Source organism: Ursus arctos, unplaced genomic scaffold, assembly GCF_023065955.2.
Source record: "Ursus arctos isolate Adak ecotype North America unplaced genomic scaffold, UrsArc2.0 scaffold_20, whole genome shotgun sequence".
Classification (NCBI taxonomy): Eukaryota; Metazoa; Chordata; class Mammalia; order Carnivora; family Ursidae; genus Ursus; species Ursus arctos.
Window position 1 is genome coordinate 48,876,941 of NW_026622875.1, and position 14,761 is coordinate 48,891,701.

Below are 14,761 nucleotides of genomic sequence, written 5' to 3' on the forward strand. Positions count from 1 at the left end.
GGAAGAACGGGCAACGTGTCATCCTCAGGTGCAGTGGGGTGACAGCTGTCCATCAAAGACTCGTCCCTGTCCTGGCAGAGCTGTGCTGCTGGATGCGTCCAGCCAGGACATGGGCCAGGCCCTCTGCACTGAAGTGGGGCTGTGTGACTTGTTCTTGCCTGTGTCTGGGAGGGAAAGCGGTGTAGGCCATGTCCCGCAGAGCTGGTTAGGAAGCAGGTGCACTGACTTCTCTGTTCTCTCTTCCTCCATCTGCTGGCCCATGTGAATGACCCAGCAGAAGACTCAGAGGCCATAGAGGACAGCAGAGCCTCGGGCCTCTGAAGGCCTCCCACAGCCAGGACATTGTATTGCATTGGTGTGTGCTGAGAACTATTACATGAAACCACCTAAATGTTTGGTTTCTTTGTTATAGGAGCGAGTATTACCCTAACTATGTCAGGGTTCAAAAAGGACACTCTTAAAACCAACTCTTGCTGGGACCCAAGTCCTTCTGAACACGGAAATAGCCTGCTGGGTTGGGTTAGCATTTCTGGCCTGCATGAGACATATTCTCCCGGGCCACGTGGAACAGGAAGCTGAAGTGTGGCCGTGCAGCCGAGGCACTGTAACGCCCTGGCCCAGGAGCCCGTCACTGGCTCACAGGTCTCAGCCAGAAAACTGCCCGGTGGAAAACACGACCACGTTATACATGTGAGCTGCACTAGACGCCTCGTGACTTGGTGGCTTGGCTGTCTCAAATGGGCCACACCAACTCGGGCTGAGGGAGGGAGGAGTAACTGACCGGGAAGCAGCCTCCCAACGGCACTCCCAGGACCCACAGACCAACCAGATGCCGCTTAAAACCGTTACTTGTCTCGTCCAGCCTGTCGGTGCTCCTCCAGCTGGACAAGGCCGCCTCCTCCCGCGGTGGCTGACCCTGGCCCTTCGGCAGCCTTGACGCAGTCTCCAGGGAAGGCGTCTTCAGGGAGTCCTCTCTGGGGAGTGAGAACGCAGACGGGGACTGCTGCAGAGAGAAAAGAGGGGAAGAGCGGGGACTGAGGGGCACAGTCACCGGGAGGGACGCCTTCCGCTTTCTGGTAGATGACACAGCATGGAGAAGGCATGTTCGATGGTGTTGGCTTTTCCCACGCTGCAGATCAGTGCCCAGCACTGTATGATGGCACCAACAGTGGGTGCCCTGTGGATGCCACTGCAAGCTGGTCAGGCCTACCCGAAAGCGTCAGAGACGGAGCGGGTAGTGGCCGCTGACAGTCTTTTATCCAGCCACCCCCCCGGCAGCATTTCCTAGGCCAAATGTGCTCAAAAAGGAAAGCTTCTTGCCCCCGAAGACCTCCAAACCCGAGTCTGGGCAGCCCAAACAGAAAAGTTACAGCACAACGTCAACGCTACAACAGATCCGTGAGCAAAGCATGGCCCGTCACAAACCTACAACTATTGCAACACATTCCCACGGAGGTCTGAATTAAGGAAGGGAAAAGAAACTGTTACCTAAGAAGTGGTGGAGGGGAGATTTCAAAGGATGGGCAGGAGACATGTTTGAATTGTATCACACATATATGTCACGACATACAAAAAAAAAAACAACCCATACAGATGTTATGAATGTTACGAAGAATTTGAAGCTCGATGTTAAAGAGTTTCATCAAACAGGAAGAGGCCAGATGACTTAATTCCCTGAGAGGTGTGGAAACTTAGCTCTGCCCTTGCACACAGTAAATGCGTAACAAGGGAGAGCTTTAAAAAGACATTTGAGAATGACCGTGAAAAAGAGTAACACCAGCATCAGGATGTTTGGGTGACAAGGCTGAGCCTCATGGCTGGAATTTGGGGAGCAGAAGATGCACCCAGTAGCCTCCCCTGAAGGATGGTTGACCAGGCTGAGAAAAAACAGAGATGGCTGAGGCTCAAGGTCCAGTATTCCCATCATTGTAGGCCAGACCAGGAGCCAGCAGCCCTCAAATACAGGCCCTCTGGCACACTGTCTTTGGAGAGGGTGGTACATGTCGGTTCTGGGTCAGAGTTATAGCAAACTGCTTCTACTTCCCCCCACAGAGGGGAGGCTGATCTTGGAGGAAGATGGGTTTTCAGAATAAATATGGAACCTCTAAGATGTGTACCCAAGGTCCCCATGTGCCTCTCACCCTTGTGAAAAGAGAAGAGAGATGAGGGGTCTCCAGACCTGCCTTTCCATACAGCACTCACAGGGTAACATGGCCTCAGGGCAGACGAGCTCTCCCGGTTTTATGAATTCCGTGAGATTCTCTGTGCATTCAGTTTGCATAGGCCTTGGCTTATGGAAAATGCCCTACAAGGAGCTGGGCTGGGGGTCCTGGGCTTCCTCTACGCTTACATGTGCCTGAATGCACTCTGTTGCACACATCTGGTTTTTGCCTGATGTCTCCAAGAAACTGGGCAACTGAGAGCAGTTGTTATGGCCTGTTAATGGTGGTGCAGTAACCGGTACAGAACTGGGAATTAGTATAGCTTTGTGGTGCGGTGAGTGTGGTTTGGGGTGGGCTACAAGGATGGCTTTTCAGAAGTGCCTGGCTTTTTTCCTCCACTAACTTCTTGGATAAAATTGAAGAGCAAGAGGGGCGCCTGGGTGGCTCAGTCGTTAGGCGTCTGCCTTCGGCTCAGGGCGTGATCCCGGCGTTCTGGGATCGAGCCCCACATCAGGCTCCTCCGCTGGGAGCCTGCTTCTTCCTCTCCCACTCCCCCTGCTTGTGTTCCCTCTCTCGCTGGCTGTCTCTCTCTCTCTGTGAAGTAAGTAAATAAATAAAATCTTTAAAAAATCTTTTTTAAAAAAATTGAAGAGCAAGAGAAAGAAAGAAGAAGAGCTCACCATCATCCTCCCTTACATCATGGAGGCCAAGGTCTAAGCTGGAGGACAGCCAAGCTAACACACACACACAAGTGGCTTTCAGCTGAGTGCCACTCCCTTTATTCCAAGGGCAAGAAAGCATGCAGCCTGTCCCTCGTGTCCTGAAAACCAAGGTTTTCAAGGGGATGGGTACTCAGGGAGCCATCTACGATTTTGCTAAATCCTTAACAGAGGATGAACAGCTGCCAGAGGGACCAGAGAGCAAATCTAATGGTCAAGTGAAGTTACTAAAAAATGAAGAAAAAAATCCTTCTATGGCAAACTCCTGTGTACTCAGGGAATATACCCCTGGCACTCATCCCGCTGTGGTCTGGTGAGAAGTCTCCTTTCTATGTGATCCCACACACAATTCCACACACTCCGTTACAGTCCTACTACAACTTGTCAATTCTTCCAAAGACCATGAGCTCCTTGAAGGCAGGAATGGTCTTTTGGGTGTGATCCTTGGTCGCAGGTTTGTGATTGAATTTACAGGACTTTAGACAGAGGTCTGGCCCTTAGGGAACTGGTAATCTATTGCCAGGTGCATTATGGGGCCATTTTCTATGCCCTGACTTTGCTTTTTTTTTTTTTTTTATATCTACAAGCTTCTCACTATAAATCACTGAATATGTGTTTACAAAAGGGGAAAATGATATTTAATATTTCATTTTACAGTGGGTCACATGGTATTTTATATTTGTCTGTATGCATCTTTAAGTGGTAGCCTGGTCCATTTTTATGGGACAAAAATGCTCCCCATCTACCAAAGCCAACACTAAGAAATGAAAAGTCCCTCTGGTTCTAACAGGGAAGATGGAATCTGTGTTCTTTGTGAGAGACTTTTATACTCTATTTCAGACAAGCCATTGTTTCACACTACAAGAAAACTATACCCTGACGATCACAAAAGACCCCAAGGTCTGGCTTCAGTAGGTCTCAGGACACCGCTGGCCCAGTCTCCAGCCAGGATGGAAAAGCCCCAGTTCTGAGACCCACACCAAGTTTGGCCTCAAATTCGTTGCAATAAACATATTTCCCAGCAGATGGCGCCACGATAATGTGTTTACTCACCAGTTAGTTCACCCTCCGTGGGTCCTGGGAAGTGATGGGATTTCTTGAGTCAATGATTTGCTCATGACCCTTGTTGGGTCTTTGTGCCCACTCTTTCGTTTTCACCCATGACCTCTGCTTTCCTTCCCTTCCTCTTACCCACCCTAATGTCCACGGAAGAAGCAGGGCTGATAATATCAGAAAGGGCTAGCCTGAGCTAGTGTCTGCACGTCTGCACAGGGGGGCCAGGGATGGTTGGTGGAATCCATGGTCCAGGAACATCAGTGTGCCAGCAAAGTCTTGCAAAGATGAGCTTGCGAATCAGAGCTTTGAAAAAGGCCTGCCTCAACTCTTCAGGGTTGTGTGTTAGGCAGTGCGTCAATGTCAGCTCTTCCTCCTGCTCTGTGGGATCTCGGTGGGGGAACTTCAACTGTTCTATGCCTCAGTTTCCTCATGTAAAAGGATCAGTGTCATGCCTGGTACACAAAAAGCACTCAATGAGTATTAGTCAAAATTAGAGTATTTATTATGCTCTATTGCTGAGCCAGGACAACAAATGCATTCTGTCACTCAATCTGATAGAGTGCGCATGAGGAAACTGAGGCAGGGGTTGAATAACTTGTCCAGGCACAAGGCTGGTCAGGGGGCAGAGGCAGGGTCTGAGCTGGGGTCTGTCTGGCCCCAAGCTGATGTGATTCCATGCCTTCTCCGTGCTGTGCCGAGCCCGTGTCGCAAGCCTGGGAACACTCCCCCTTTGGCCTCACGCACTCTGGCCCAGCAGGACTTGCCATTTGAACCAGCCGGCTCTGACACTGTGGGCAAAACACACAGCGTGATCGTGAGTTACTCTGTGAGACCTTCCTCCGCAGTCGCTTCCTACCCCGTGTGGGCTGCAGCATGACATGCTCCCTACATCTCCTGGAATGGCCTAACTGTCGCTGTGATGGCTAGGACTATCAGCACTGTCAACAGCGCAGGCTCCCTGAGGCACTGACCAGGGCTCCAAAATGGTCTTTGCTCCCAAGGAGGCTATTCCATAAAACAGGGAGAGGTTGAATGATAATGGAGACAAAGCTTTGCTTTGTATTTTCAGGGTCAGGCATAGATACTAAATTCAATCCAGTAATTACAAAAAATGAAAAAGACTTAAGGTCTATCAAAGGAGAGAGCAAATAGGAGGGAGGAAGGGACAGAAACATAAGAGAAAAGGCTGAGAGAAGTAGGGATAGAGGAGGGACAGAGAGATGCCTCTTGGTCACCGGACACATCCTAAGAGCCTGGCCCCTGCTATCATCACGGTTATTATCAATAGGATCACCACGTTATTATGAAGACAACTTTGTATATATATACGCGTAGAGAGACAGGCATTAAATGAATTATAAGCCCTGCACTACAGGCTTTTAGGATATTGCATCATAAGGCTTTGAAAACTGGATGGCATGGACCCCCCCCTCCCCACTGGCGCAGAACAACACAATAAGGGAGGAAATTAAAAAAAGAACAATGACATTCAGATTTCTTTCAAGAGAACTGATGAGAACTCCTGTCTGCATGGGGACGGACTGAGTTTGGGTTTCGCAGTTAACCACAAGCAGCAGGGCCTGCAGTGTTCTGGGATTCTGCATAGTTACACCCTGAGCCAGAGGGGTCCAGGTCATTGGAGAAAGGGGGAGGCACTGCCTGGAGCCACAGGGTTACAGCCTCCACGGGTGGAGGTCAGGGAGGCTTCCTCGAGACAGAAAGAGGCTATCCTTAAGCCTGCAGCCCGCTGGCCTCACCAGGGCAGATTCAGGTCAAGTACACAGATGCCCAGGCTTGACTCCAGACCCCATGAGTTGGAACCCCTGGAGTGGAGATCTGGCAGTGATGCAGATAAGCATGGGGGGGGGAGCTGGTCAAAAGATGGGAGGGCCACCTTCTGTGAGGTCCCCAAGAGCCAAGACCTGGCCTGCCTCTTCGTGTTCAGGCTCTGGCCAGTGACGAGGCACATTTCTGCATTTATGCCCTTTGCTTATCCCTTCCTCTTTATCTCAACCCTAGACCAATGCTGTGTAATAAAACTTCCTGGGGTGATGGAAATGTTGCCCTAATACAGTAGCCGCCAGCCAGAGGCACTACTGAGCACTTGAAATGTGGCCAGTGTGATGGAAGAGCTGGATTTTAAACTTTATTTCATTTTAATTAATTTAAATTTGAATAGTCACTTGTGTCTTGTGGCCACTGCGTTGGAGAGTGCATTCCTAGGCCTGAGAGACGCTGAGTCCACTAATCTCCTTTTATAGAGGAAGCAGCTAGATCAGGGCCTGTGGAAGAGGAGAAAGGTATTCAGCTCCCAGTTCCACAGTCACAAGCTGTGAGGCCTTAGGCAACTTATGGTGAAGCTTTAGCCTCAGTTTTCTCATCAATAAAATGGGTTCAGTAATACCTGCATCCACACTTTGTGGTGAGGGGTAAAAGAAATAACACAAGATGGGCAAACACAGGGCCTGCTCCTTAACCTGTACTTGTTTCTGTCCCTTCTCCACATGGCCTCGTGGGCAGCTAGAACTGCAGTCATCATGCTGCATGACCCAGGGGGCACTGCTCACTCTGGATTCTAGGTCAGTGGTTGTGCAATATGGCAGCCTTGGCCAGGGTCAGTCCCCCTTAGGCCCTAAATCCGGGATGTGGTGGTAGCATAGACTCCTTCACCACAGGGGACTGGGGCTAAGTGCAGGCCAGCGGTGGGGAGGAAGCATGGGCTTAGCCCTCAAGGGTGAGACACTGCATGGAGCATTGGAGAGGCTGACCCTTGTCACCCGGATGTATCACCTCTTGATGCCCCGGGCTGGCCCTGCCTATGGTGCTGTGCTGGTCAGAGGGAAAGGACTTGGGGTCCTGACCAAGGGAAGTCAGGCTGGGGTCTGTCCAGGGGTCAAGACCCAGGTGTAGCATCAAATGGAAGTCTGAAGACAAGACAAGAAGGCAATAGGCCAGAGACAACGACAAAGGGAGGAAGGCATGAGACGGGGGGGATGTGGTGGGTCAGGGCTATCAGGAGGGATCCAGTCCTTTCCTGCAGGCCCTCTCAGGGGCCTGGGCTGGCCAGCTTGTCCTGTTAGCCTATTAATGTGGTTGGAGCCAAATGGGACAGCATTCACACAGAGGAGGTGTGCGGGCTTCTTTGTCCCTGGAAGAGCTAGAACTTGGTATAAGCCTTTTCAAACAGCTGACTAATCAGGAATCGATGGACTCTTTTCACTGAGCGCTGGGTAAGGCACAGGCTCTCCTTCCAGACAATGTTCTTTAAAAGCTCTAACCACATGGCTGTCTTTAAACCAAACCAGGAGCCACAAATGGGTGTTCACGAGGGTGTGGATCCTGGTGTTTTCCTGAGACCTTAATCCATATAGTTTCCTTCCTTCACAGGTATCCTGGAAGCCAGAAGGGAAGGGTTCAAGTCCAGGCCATGACTGAATCCCCACAAATCAGCATTCTGCCATCAGGTGGCCATGGCCCTGTACAGAGAAACAGCTGCCACATGCCCAACGCCGAGCTGGCCCAACGCCAGAACATACGTGGCCATTGACAAGGGGAGACTAATGATATTGGCTGCTCAGAGGGCAAACTGTGCCAGGGACCCAGCTGGATGCTGGATTTCTCTTTATGCCTAGATTTAGGCTGCATTGTTTGGGGCAGCTCCCATGAGTACAAGCACGAGTGGAGAAAGACAAAGCATTCCCATCTTTCTGACTGATATTGTTGACAAAAAAATTCTGTTTACATATTGCAAATCACAACGTAGGGAGAACTCACAGGGAGAGGTCAGGAGGGGACTTCTTTGATCCAACATCAAAGGTAAGGATGAAGGTATTAGTAATAGGAGCCAGAGGATGATCTTGTCCCCTCTGTAAGGTGCCAGGCCCTACGATCTGGGTGGTTAGAGTGTTATCCGAGGGATGTATCAACGGCCTTTCTGAGCTTTTCTCAAACTACATCCTCAAGGATCTCTCCCACCCCCTCCCACACAGGTGGATTCAAGCCCTTGGAACATGGACATTGCTTGCAAAACACTGTATACCAGAGATTCAAAAGATGCCTAGAGTGGGAGAGAGACTTCCATTAGGCCTTATTCTATATCAAAATCTAGAAAGAAATCATATTCTGCCATTTGCTTTAGGACAAGTAAGTAAGAAACGCGTCAGCTCTGTGTACATTGATATCGAAGCAAAGTGACAATAGGGGTGTGCGGGAGGCAGGCGTTTGGCAAAACAGATTATCTGGAGAGAAAAGGAAAGCCCGAGAGGATTTGTTTTAGCAAAGTGAATGGGAATCCTGTGCAAGTCTGAACTGGGCCCACGGCGTGCCTGCGTCCCAGGTGGACTAGGGTCTCTCTGGCCACCCGAGGGGCTGAGTGCAAGGTCCCCCTGGGAAGCAGCACTGCTGCTTATTATAAGCTGCTTTTGGCCAGCGCGTGACTATAAGGGGTGTGCAGGAAGCACTTTGCTGTCCTCCTGTGGAAAGGGGGGGGGGGCTGCTGCAGCCGCCATTGCTGCTGTGCCCACTGTTTGGACTCGTTTCTAGAGCCCACCGTCCCACATCTCTAGTGACACACAGAGTGTCTCCAGCCTCTACGAGGTGGCAAGAATACCATTTCTAGGTTGAACCATAAGCATGACAAGGAGTCCCCCGGCACATCTGGTGGGAAAACAGGTGTTTCGTATCCAAGAGCTTCCCCACGACACAGGAGACAGGAGCAGCGCGGAGGAAAGGCTTGGAGCCAGGAGATCTGGGTTCTGGTCCTGCCCCACCCCTCAACTTAGTTCCAGTGGCTCAGGCTAGGTAGGCCTCAGTTTACTGCTCTGTAAAATGGAGAGAACGCAGGATGCCCTTGCGTGGATCTAACGAAATAATATGTGTGAACACCCTGTGCACGGAAAGTCTAGGTAGAGGAGAAGCATTGGTCATATGCTGAGCCTGAGGGTGTTCGCACCTCCTAGAGCCTCCCAGACCTGACTCTTTCAAAAAATGCTTCCGAAAGACTCCCCGGAAACAGGGCGACACCATGCATGCAGCCTGAGCTCGCAGTGGCAGGAATGAGTTAGGGAAACCACTGAATGACAGGCTATTTGAAGGTCATGGGCCGCTCCCTCCTCTGAACCCCAAGTTCATTTCCAGTCTCAACCTTTCAGGGGAGCGTCCACAGCCGTGGGCTGACTCCTACCCTGGCCTGCTTCACTAACCAGATTATACAGTCCCGGAGGGCAGGGATCGAGACTCCTCCTATTTTGTTCTCCTTGGTGCCGAGCGCACAACAGCAGCACTAAAATCAGCTGATGGGCATGCTGACAGGGGAAGGTTCTGCCAATAAATCAATGAAGCTAAATCTCTGATAAAGCCATAAAGATGCTCCTTGTTACCGCCATGCACCTGGCGGCTGGTGAGGACACGGGGAGGATTGATGTGGGTGAGGCTACCGCACATCGCTTTGGAACTGCATGCCTACCACACAGCTGGGGTGCACACCTGTTTTTCGATCTGATTACATAGAGGATGAATGCCACTGACGCCAAGGAGGGGCGGCGTAAACACGTGGCGTTGCTCTTCCCATGTCTGACTCGCCGGTTTTAAATGGCACCTGTGTGCTGCCCAGTCCTTCGCCTCGTGCTAGCCCCGTGGGTTCCTACCGCTGCTAGAAGACAAGCCCTGCCAACCTGTCCGTGGGTTTCATGCTGAATCTCCACACAGAAGGCCCGGCTCCTTGGCCTCAGCCTCCATCCTTCCCAGCCCCCATGTCTTCTGCTGGGGTCACTTCAACAAGTAACGGATTTTGCAGGCTTGGTGGCTCTACCATAGACATGAGCAGGCCCAGACCCTGGGGTCACAGGAAGGGCACTGTGCTTTGTGATTCGGCTCTTGGCTTAATTTCAAGGTCATGGACAAAAAGGCTGGGCCACTTCCCGACTGCCCGCCCATGTCCAGAGGTGGCCATTTCAGTGCCTCAAATAGTACGGCGATTTGGCAAGGGGTGGAAATTGTAAGGAAACCCGGGGCCCTCCTAAAGCTGTTCTTCTCACGGGACCAGTTCAACTCTTTTCAGAATGAATTTTAAAAATGACTATTGACGACTTCAGTTTTCCTACATGGGTCTCTGCGTAAAAATCCACCTCCATATGCTCAGGAGCCTGTCTGTGTTGACTCCCTCTGTCCCCTCGGGCCCCTCCCTGCCCCCATCACACACACATTTTCTCTGTTTCTCACCCCGCCCCCCTTCCGGTACCTTTACCCTGTCGGGTGGGCACACGAGTCAACTACAGACAGCTTAGCGTGGCAGCCCCACGTCTGCGGCACAGGCTCTGACCTGCGCCTGGGCAGGACACCTGTGCGGGGCGGGCAGGTACTGCCTGGGGACTCACCCAGAGGATGGAGGGAGCGCGGGGGTCTCCTGGGGGCGCTGTGGTCCCCTGGTCAGCTGCCTCCGCCCTGCAGCTCTGCGGCTGCAACCACTCTGGCTCTTCTTCCATCTGCTTCTCGCCTTTGCTCTTCTGTTTCCTTATGATCTAGGGGGTGAGGGTGGGGGACAAATGGGGGCAGGTTATTGGCGAGGCCTTCAGGTGCTATGTGGAGTAACTGGGACCATCTCTGGGATGTTTCTTAGCCACGGAAGAGCTTAGTTTTAACAGCATACCAGCCTGTTTCAGATCTGCCTTAGGGTAACAGGGCACACTTTGCATTTTATAAATAATTCCTTTATGATGCTAACAACTTCTATTCATTAAGTGCCTGCCATGTGCCAGACTGCCGTAGGCACTGTATCCCCTCTACCCCATTTAATCCTCAACATAATCCTAAAAGCTATGGGCTATAACTCTCCTCATTTTAAAGATGAGGAAACTGGCTCAGAGAGGTTCAGTTATCAGTGACGGCTGCACAGCTCATAAACCCAGGGTCTCTGGCTGTAAATCTGGGTTTTAGGAAGTGCTGGCAGGGTCGGTGAAGGGGGCAGGTATGAAGAGCCATCAGGGAAGGCTTCAGCTCGTTTGTACCACTTGCTGCGTTGGGTGCAGTCATATGGATCAAATGAATGTATTTGTACAGTGGTTCTGGGCTACCAACTTCCCATGGGCAGCTGAGAAAACTGCGGAGCCACCAATCTGAGTGTATTCTTCAATGTCTTTGTAGCCCAGATAGAATGAGAGAGCAGGAGGCCAGAGAGCAGGGAGAGCGAGGAACTGAGGTGCCATGCCCTGGGGCAGACTGGGGCCTGACTGAAGTGTACCCTCGCCTCCATGGTGGGGGACCTAGCCACAGGTGCCCACTGGGATTGCTCTGGGATTGCTGGGGGCTAGTCACATCCTGCGTCAGTGGCTGCCCCGGTGTCCAAGCCCTGCGAGTGTATGTGGACATGTGGGGACAGACGATGTGTTTGCTTGTTCCTAGGTCTCCAGCTTAAGAGCCACGGAATCTGGACTGAATATACTTTGAACTGTGGGTTGGATGAGACATCTGGGGCTCTCTGCAGGATAAGTGGGGCTCTTCCAAATGGGCCATGTGGGAGGGACATGGATCTTGTGACCAAAAGGGAAGACTGAACTTGTTCATTGCTCCCGGCATGCAATCCTTTGTAGTGTGACTCCGCATCCATCCCAGGAAGGGGACAGTAAGGATAAGCCCATGGCAGGGGGCTGACTGGGTGCCTTGCTTTGGTCAATGACCCATGAGGAGGGAGTGGGTAACCCCAGGGGTCAGGGCCAAGTCTGGGCCTTAGTCCACATCGCGGCTTCCTCTTCCTCTCCTGCGCTCCTGTCCTGGCCCTGAGTAGCTGCCATGCCTTCAGTCAGGCCCCAGCATGGACACACACCATGGACTCGAGCCCAACCCACAGCTTGAGCCGGGAGTGCAGATGCATGAGCGAAAAAGATACTGAGGCCTCATAAAACATATATTTGGTCTTTGGCCCTGGTTCCTGGCACAGAGCTTAAAAGCCCTGGGAGTGTCTTTGTTATGCTAATGAGACGACTCCAAGCTGGGGGAGCGGGGGAGGGACTGCATGCACCTGGCTGGGGCATACACCCTTGCGCTGGGAGGGCGGGGTGGTGGGCGGTGGAGAGGGCATGGAGGTCTGCACATCCCCTCCCCGGGCCTCGTCACCCTGTGTATCTATCTTTTCATCTGGCTGTTCATTTGTATCCTTTAGGACAAGCCAGTCATTGGAAGTGTAGCAGTCTGCTGAGTTTTGTGAGTTGTTCTAGCAAATCATCCCACCAGAGGGTGGTCATGGGAATCCGTGGATTTGTAGTAGACTGGAGAGCAATGCAGTAACTTGGGGCTACTTGACGACTGTCACTGGTATCTGCAGTGGGGGCACTCTGGTGGGGCTGAGCCCTTAACCTATGAGGTCTGTGCTAACTCCACGTCATGTCAGAACTGAACTGTGGGACACACAGGTGGTGTCAGAGACTCGCCTGTGACACACAGGAATAAGCCTTGTTTGCAGCTTTAGAGTTCAGGGGCGGTTGGCTTCTCGACAGTAATGAACTGATACACCATGTAAGGGACAGTGTAGGGCACGGAGGTAGCAGGGGGTGACTGCAAGGTCAGCAAGAGACTTTTTGAGACATGTGAGAAGAGGACACACATATGCGCACACACGTAAACACGCATAAGTGGGAAGGCCAGGAAACAGGAAGACGGTGACTAACCTGCTCAGGGCTTAGTTCCTGGCTCCTTACCTGCTTGCTCAATCCCTAAAGGCAACACACTGGATCTGTCTGCTTAGACTTTGCAGTGCAATGCGATCCTTCTGCAGTGGACCCCAGAGCACGAAAGGGAAAAGTGACGAGGCACAGAAATGGTGCCCAAGACAACGACGGGGCCCACAGTTGCTCTTCAGCTCTCCCGAGGCCCTAATCCGGGCCAGGGTGGTGAACGGCACTGTGGGATGCCAGGGCCCACCTACCTTCTGCAGAATAGTTGTGGCCAGTTCCTCGGTCAGCTCCTCCTTGTGGTCCCGCAGGTAGCTGGCCTCATTCTGCTTGTCCTGCGGTGGGAGGGAAGAGAATGGCTGCATGCTGTGGGTGGGTCAGGGCACTTGGCAATCACTTTCTTGGGAGTCCTGACCACAGGTGCAGGGGGAGGGTGGGCCCTGCTCTAGACAAGGACAGCCACCATGAGGCTGGTGTCCTGCAATCTGTACTCTCTTCTGGTGGCCAGGACCTTGACCCACACTCCCCCAGCAAGGATCAGGGGGTCATACCAGACTGTCCCCATAGGCTTCTGCTTTGGAAATTGCCTCTTCAATGGCCTCTTCAGCCACCCGCAGGGCGACAGCCAGCGTGTCCATCATGCTGTGTCCTAGACAGGAGACAGAACACAGACCACTCTCTGAAAGGGAAAGTACAAGTAAAATGATCGTTCCATTTTAGTTCTGCCGCGTACGTCTTGCAGGGGCTGGGCTAAGTTCCCCACCACTCAACATGCAGCACTGGCCCCGGGCCTCTCCCTGCCTCACTGTCTCCCCCTCCACCACCACTCCAGACACAACAAACTGTGATTCTTTGAGGGCTACTGCCTCTTCCTTCATGGCTCCTGTATCTTGGCCTTCTTTCCTCTCGTCTCTGCTCTGTACCTGAGCTGGCTCCTGGGGCCCCCAAGGCTTGACCCGAGGGTTCCTCCTCTGAAAATCCTCCTCTGAGCCCTTCTGTCCCCACCTTGACTGGATGTCCATCCCAGACTGTGGGGTTGCTTCCCACAGAGCCAGAAAGACTGCCTCCCAGCCAGATCAATCTCAGAGAGCACGGCTGGATCACACGGTCCCTCCCGACACGCAGAGTGGCTTACAGATAACTACACTTCTCGAAGGGCTTCATATAAAGAAAAAATCTGCTTTCTCAGATGAAGGCTATGTGTTATTTTGTGCATTTCATGTATCACTGTGAAGATAGGGATGAAAATTATTCAATGTTCTGAGGGCACTGAACTATACACATGATTTTCTGCAAATACAAAACCTATGGAAGCAATGTTTTGATTCTAAGCCAATACTATCAATAACAACAACACTGGCCAACCTCACTGAGCTCAACTACCTGCTGGCCCCAGGCTGAGCACCACGTGCGTGGTCACAGTTCATATGGACCACAGACTACTGATGGGAGCCATCTGATGGACACGGGAACTGAAGAAGAGAGAGCTCAAGTAACTTCGTCGATGTAACTCAGTGGGACAGGAGGAGAGATGAGGTTTGAGTCCAAGACTCTCTCTGCAAAAGCCCTTGATTTTAACCGCAAAAGTGAGACAAATACAAGCTCACATGATTTAAAAAATAATGTTATCATATTTTTAGCAAGCATTTTTTTTTTTTTTTTGCAAATGGCAACAGGTGGGGGGAAACATCCCCATGTCAAAGGACCTCTGCAGGTGACAAAATTCTTTTTGGAGCTGAGTGGTTGTAAGAGTTCTGCTTCCCCAGAAACTCGATCTTTGCTTTTTACTTGAAAGTGAGAATTTCGATCATCCCTCACTTCATTTGCCCCAGGAGCTGGATTCACACCAGGAACACAGGTCTGCAGGGGCTGCGTGCCTATGTCTCCTTGGCCCAGATTTCAGCTTCCCATTTCCATTTATACTCTCTTACTCATGCATTATTTAACACATGCAAACCTCTTGAAAGCTGGCCTCAAATTCTATGTGGAGTGAGACTAAGTGTAACTACATCCATTCACTCATTAATCAATCCCTCAATTAAAAAAACTTGATTCACGCTTCTCAGGTTCCTCAAGACACCACTGTGGACAGAAAGTGGCATCCAGAAAACATAATAAAATCTCCAAAACCAACCCAGTGATGCTCAAAGCGATCCCGCAA

General features: G+C 51.5%; 1 protein-coding gene across 5 annotated transcripts in view; it reads right to left on the bottom strand.

Annotated features, from left to right (window-relative positions):
- The window catches only part of MYRIP (myosin VIIA and Rab interacting protein), a 355,695-nt gene that overhangs the window by 65,432 nt on the left and 275,502 nt on the right, over positions 1–14,761 (bottom strand). For 4 of the 5 annotated variants that reach the window (XM_048216130.2, XM_026496775.4, XM_026496774.4 and 1 more), the window contains exons 6-9: positions 13,152–13,249; positions 12,855–12,935; positions 10,312–10,455; positions 850–1,003 (exon numbers count right to left, since the gene is read on the bottom strand). In XM_048216130.2, the coding sequence (XP_048072087.1) occupies positions 850–1,003; positions 10,312–10,455; positions 12,855–12,935; positions 13,152–13,249 (477 nt within the window). Of the gene's footprint in view, positions 1–849; positions 1,004–10,311; positions 10,456–12,854; positions 12,936–13,151; positions 13,280–14,761 lie in introns of all 5 variants that reach the window. The other variant, XM_057315911.1, reaches the window with a different exon arrangement.